The 6000-nt window shown below is 36.4% G+C and overlaps 1 protein-coding gene across 1 annotated transcript in view; it reads left to right on the forward strand.

The window, feature by feature from the left end:
• rngtt (RNA guanylyltransferase and 5'-phosphatase) overlaps positions 1–4055 on the forward strand; it is a 148558-nt gene extending 144503 nt beyond the window's left edge. The window contains 2 exon segments of the mRNA NM_001001222.1: positions 449–572; positions 2466–4055. Coding sequence (NP_001001222.1) covers positions 449–572; positions 2466–2620 — 279 coding nt within the window. The 3' untranslated portion in view covers positions 2621–4055.
• Positions 4056–6000: the final 1945 nt, after the last annotated feature.

A 6000-nucleotide genomic window follows, 5' to 3' on the forward strand; every position in this document is an offset into this window, starting at 1 on the left:
TGTGATGAAAGTTCCTACTTGTCCCAAGCATATATTTTACTGGCCAGGGGGCGATTCTAGTAATGCATTCTTTTGCATGACATTTATTGCATTTGTTTATATTCAAATTTTTACATACATTTTAACCCTGTAAACAGTAGCTTCAGGGTCTTTGGACTTGTTAATAGTAGGTGCATAACCAAGAGCTTCATATAATTTTCGATTGTAAGCTCTTTTGGCCAAGGCAACAGCCCAGACGTACATTACCACTAAGCACTGTTCCTCTTTATTGTTCCAGTTTGCTAGGCATTCCTTCCATCTGACCACATGCGCACTATATACATGTTCAAAGGAGTTTGTCACTTTGCTCAGAGGAGAAGTACCCTGGGCTTTTGTCCACTCCCTAGTGATCCTAACACTTTTTTTTTTTGTTTGTTTGGTTTTAATTTATTTACTTGTTTTTACATAGGTAACAAAAGATCTAAAACAATATGAGAACAAAATCATTGAGTGTAAGTTCGAGAACAACAGATGGGTTTTCATGCGACAAAGAGTTGATAAAAGTTTTCCAAATTCTTATGACACGGCTCTGGGTGAGTACAGACCTATTGTTTTGCATACATGTTTAATGGTAGATATTAGAAAGTATTTTTCCCCCATAGGGAATTCTCAAAACCTCAAACAACCACAATTATGATATAAACAATATCTTCTGCTAAGAGCCTAAGGCTGCTCTGAATTACTAGCCCCAGTATGTCATAGGTGCCAGAGAGTGTTAATAACTGTCTTACCGCAACAATATTTGTCTCATACAATGTGCAGCCATGAATTAAAGCTTAAGTACATGGTGAGTCTGTCTTTAAAGTTTATAACATTACTTAGAGGTTCTTTCTTTTAACAGTTACAAAAAATGTCCACCAAATCTAACAATTGATATCAAGTAATTGCTTAAAGGGGACGAAACACATAACAAATAAATGTAAAATTGCACTTCTGAGCACTTTAGCAGTTTACCTTAATCTTTTCCTTTTAGTTTTTCATAACATGAGCAGTTTTACACTGCTAATATAATGAATTTGCAACTGCAGGAAACCTGGCTGTTCTGTTTTGCTGTCAAGTAAATGGTTACATTACTACTGGGTGAAACAATGCTTCCATGCTCAGTTCTATCGCTCACTGTCAACTTTTAGGTTAAATGAGCTGAACAGGAATAACTTACCTCCTGACTGCTGGCCAGACAGAATAGCAGTGTAAACTAACTAACTAACAACTAACATGGTAAAAAAAAAAAAATACCACTCAGTAATCTTATATACATTTGTTTAGGGATGTTAAGTTCCCCTTTAGAGGTGCCGTTTACCTTTAAATTAACTATAAGTATAACATAGACATTGACAATATAAGATAACTTGAAATTTCTTTTATCTAGTTGCCAGGGTCTTGTTTACCTTAGCAACCAGGCAGCTCACGGACGAATAGTTTTTGTCTGCCAGGGACAGTGACTCCTATTTGAAAACTGGGAAGATGTAAAAAAGGAAATCAAATAATACAAAAACTATAATAATAATTAATGAAGACCATTTACAAAGATGATGGGAATAGGGCATTCTATAACATACTAAATGTTAACTTTGGGATGAACCACCCCTTTAAATAGAAGTGGGGCAAACCCAGTCCACAGAACCCAGAGAGGAGTTAAGCAGTCACTGAATAATCATCCTTAATATTTTCATACATGGGGTAGTCCACTGTTTATGCGCAAACCAAATGTTAAACGGCGCAAATCGCGAGTCTTTTTCGGCGATTTCCTGAAATCGCCCCGCCGCGTGTGCCATCCCGCCGGCGACTTACATGTTCGCCGGCGGGATGGCGGGGGTAGGCAACTCGGGGAGATTAGTCGCCCGCGAACAGGGAGTTTTGTCGCGGGCGACTAATCTCCCCCGTGTTCCAGAGCCCTTACAGTCTTACACATACTGCCCCCCCCCCCATAGTGTGATATTAATGCTGCACTTTTTAACCCTTATCATCAACAGTAAATATTGTATATCAAAGTAAAACATAATTCTGTGCTTATCAGGGCCAGAACTAGTGGTAGGCAGAAGAGGCACCTGTCTTGAACACAACGATTAGGGGGCGCCAGGGTGGAATCTCTCCTGCCTACCCCTTGCTCGCGCTCCCTTCTCATTGCCCCTGTCGGTTGTTATTACGCGCTGGGGGCAATGACTCCCCATCCCCCGGTGGACGACTGGGTTGCCTATGGTGTTCAGTCGGCTTGGCCCGTCCCTGGTGCTTATATACTTTGAGCATGTGAAGAATAAGTTGGTTTAAAAAGTGTGTCTGATTTTAAATTTTTTCCATATTGTACATGATTTTTTTTTTTCCTGGTCCCCTTAGAAACATAAAATGGGGGTTCTACTGTATTGTGGACATGCACTTTTATATAAATGTTTAATTTGTTTTTTCACCCATTTTCTTTTTCTCCTTAGCTGTGTGCAATAGTATCCGAAATCCCGTAACTAAGGAAATCCTGTTTGAATTAATTGATAGATGCACAGCAGGGATTCAGAGGCAGAGTCGAAAAAACCCATTGGATCCAGATGCTGAGCTCATGCCGCCACCTCCCCCGAAAATACCACGCTAGTTAACTGAAAAATGACATTTCTTTTAAGCAGAGAGGAATTGCTCAAACCTGGCAGGATGGGGAAACTGCAAAGCATGATCCCATATTATTAATTTGTGAATTATAACAGAAAAAGACAGCATTTTGCACACTGACGAATTCTATTAAGCTCTCTTGTTAATACAAATCTGACTTCTTCCCAAGAGAGGAATATTTTTCTGACCTTGGATTTATCTGAAATTTTAGAGAACCCAGTAGGTGCTTTAGGGGATGCTTCAGTGCGCACCACAGAATCATAGCACATCCAATTCTTCTTCTTTTTTCCTACAGATATGCTGATCTTGAAACAAAAGTTACATTTTCCTCTTATTTTGTCTTCTCCTTTTTTATTATTTAATAGATCCTTGTTAAGCTTTAATTTAAAAATACTTTTCTTAAGACATTGTTTGAACAAGATAACTCCTATATATATTGTTTGAACTGTATAGTTTCACCTTTGTCAAGTTTCACTCATTTTAAATCCAAATTCAAATTTTGACATATTAAAAAAGTGAAACTTTATTTTTGTACTTTGTATATTTTCAGTGATTATCTGTGCTGATCTAGTATGATGGATGAACCTTGTGTGTAAAAGTCACATTTTGTGTTAATGGATTGTTTTCATTAAACAGAGTTTTACATCTTCTTGACCTATTGTAATATAAACAGACAGTCTGCGACATATGTGTAAATGCTGAAATGAATAATAGTCGGGGTCTCTGCTCTTGCTAGCCATTCATTTTACTTTACAATAACTTTTATTTCTCCTAATAACCATAAGTAAACATTTCTTGCCACTGTCATAGTCTTAGCCTCTGGCCTTATCTATTTCAAATTTATGGTACAGAGATGGAAAATTATCATTTGGCCAGCAGAATTGTGAGTGCTTTTTCCATCCATACATATGTTATTTTGTTAGACTGTAAAGCAGGTTTTTTTTTTTTTGTTTTTGCAACATAACACTTGCTTTTTAAAAGATGTGAGAAGGGCAAAGTTGTGGAATGAATTCAGTTAACTGGTTCTACTAGCACATATAAATATTATTAAACCTCTGCAGTGTGATAATTTGTAGCCAGAAAATGTTTATTTCATCAGTTTGTATAATGCTTCAGATTAAGGTTGTTCACCAACTGTATGTTAAAGTATTATTGGATAAGTTTACTGTATCTAAATATGTTTGTCTGAACATTTATGGAAGCAGTAACGTGGTCATGTGCTCACATCACAACTATGGAGTACAAAGGCCATTGAGTCTTCTCCTGCTCTGATGTTCTGCCTTACCCATTTTGCCACCTAACATTACCCACCACCTACCTGAACCAGCTAACTATTAGCAGCTACTAACTATCAAAACACTTGTGATACCTATTCCCTTGCCTTACCCATCAATTTAATAAAATATCTCAGACCTGGTGAATACTTTATTTAATTATGCATCACATTTGTTTTAAAGTCTTGAACTGATCAGTTTATTTCACCTCATACACCACAAAGTAATGGTAGCAAGCTGAAAAATAAAGATTTGTATTGAAAACTTGTCTGAGGAAAGAGCTTGTTTTACGTATCACTTTCAAGTTAATGGGCCTAAAAGGAAAATGATACCTCCAAACAATGTAGGTCTCTATAAAAATATATCACATAAACCAGCTCATATGTAAAACCCTGCTTCATCTAAATAAACTATTTGCATAAAAATGTACTTTTTAGTAGTATGTGCTATTGAGTGCTCCTACATAGAAAATCACCATTTTAAGAATTAAGGGCCACCTCCTGGGATCATAGGATTCACAGTGCACACAAACAAGCCAAGGCACACATACGTGTCAGCCTTTTACTCCCAGACTTCTTCCTGTTACAGTTAGAGCTGCATCATTGTAGTCATGTGATCTCTGAGGGAGCACACAGCCCATCACTAAATGGTGGATCAAGGGAAAGGATGTAAAATGGCAATATTTAGTGATATATATTCCAGTTTAGCAAGATTCTTTAATAGGTCACTTAACATGATATAAACTATCTGTTGGTTAACTCTTCATTCTGGGAGTATAGTTTTCTTTTAAAATACTATTTGTGCTTGCATACGGTCCTGACATTAAGGGATGTGAAATTGGAGCTCACCACAGTAAAATCCACTCATCTCCTTCCTGTGGGTTTTTTAAAAGTGTATTTATCAAATGGAGAACTTTCGCCCATTGATAAATACTCTTCTAAAAATCCCATAAAAATAAATAATGAGTGAGTGAACTTTTCTGTAGCTCTAATTTCACACTTTGATAAATCTGCCCTGTAGCATTTAAACCTGACAGCCACCTTACATTATTAGTGAGGGTATATCTCATTACTAGATAGAGGAAATCAAAAGAGGTCCAGTCTTTGTTTAGGGTCCCCTTTGCTCATGACAGGGATTCCCATAAAAATAATATAGGTGTAAATGATACAAATAAAAGCACAAATGTATTAAAATAGGGTAGGAAAACAAAAAAAGTTTAATTTTTGTGCGCTTACAAACTGAAAAACCTTTAAAACCACAAATTAATTAAATGATTTATTTACTTAAGTACACAATAAAAAAAACAAGTGTCTGCACCTTTAAAATGTTGTACTGTACCACAGAAGGATAAGCTCAAACAACTGACCTGCCTGACCTGGTGAAATATACCCACAGATCTTGGTTAAGTCATAGTCCGTTTTTCTTAATGTTGAAGGGCCATATAGTTAGTTGTGTGAATAAATTGTAGTAAAGCAGTTGTTTACCAATGGTAGGATATATTAAAGACAAGAAGAATTTTTTCTTAAAGAAAATGCAATAAAGTTGGCAAACTTCTAGATACCTTTGGCAGTTTCAACAGAGTTCTAACTAGTGAGAAAACCCAAGCACGCTTTTAATAATTAAAAGCTCCAGGTAGAGCCAATGGAATGCTATGTTTTAAGTAAAGTAGGAAATTGTCTGCCCTTCTGCATTACATGAAAAATAGATAATTGTGGGATTTATTCACCACTCACTGGAGCAGCCTGGACCTGGTGAAAGTTTACATTTGATGGAAGCCTGTTGGAGTTTTTTTTTATTACTTCAGCTACAGTAACTGCAGGTACTATACTTCTTTGCATGGAAAGCATCCCTTTAGGTTATCTATTAACGTAGATCCTACAGATAGTATTACTACCGTATAGCACTAAGTAATGCGATGGAATATACAGAAGTTTTAAAGCACAAGTCCCTGTTCCATAGAGCCTATCATCTATAATTAGTGTCTGGGGCAACATTTACACAATGTATTAAAAACTTCATTTAAAATAAAAAATGCAGATATTTTAATTGGCTAGTACCTGAAGCTTATATTTAAATGCACGATTGTGGATTT

This window comes from Xenopus tropicalis, chromosome 5, assembly GCF_000004195.4.
Source record: "Xenopus tropicalis strain Nigerian chromosome 5, UCB_Xtro_10.0, whole genome shotgun sequence".
NCBI lineage: Eukaryota > Metazoa > Chordata > Amphibia > Anura > Pipidae > Xenopus > Xenopus tropicalis.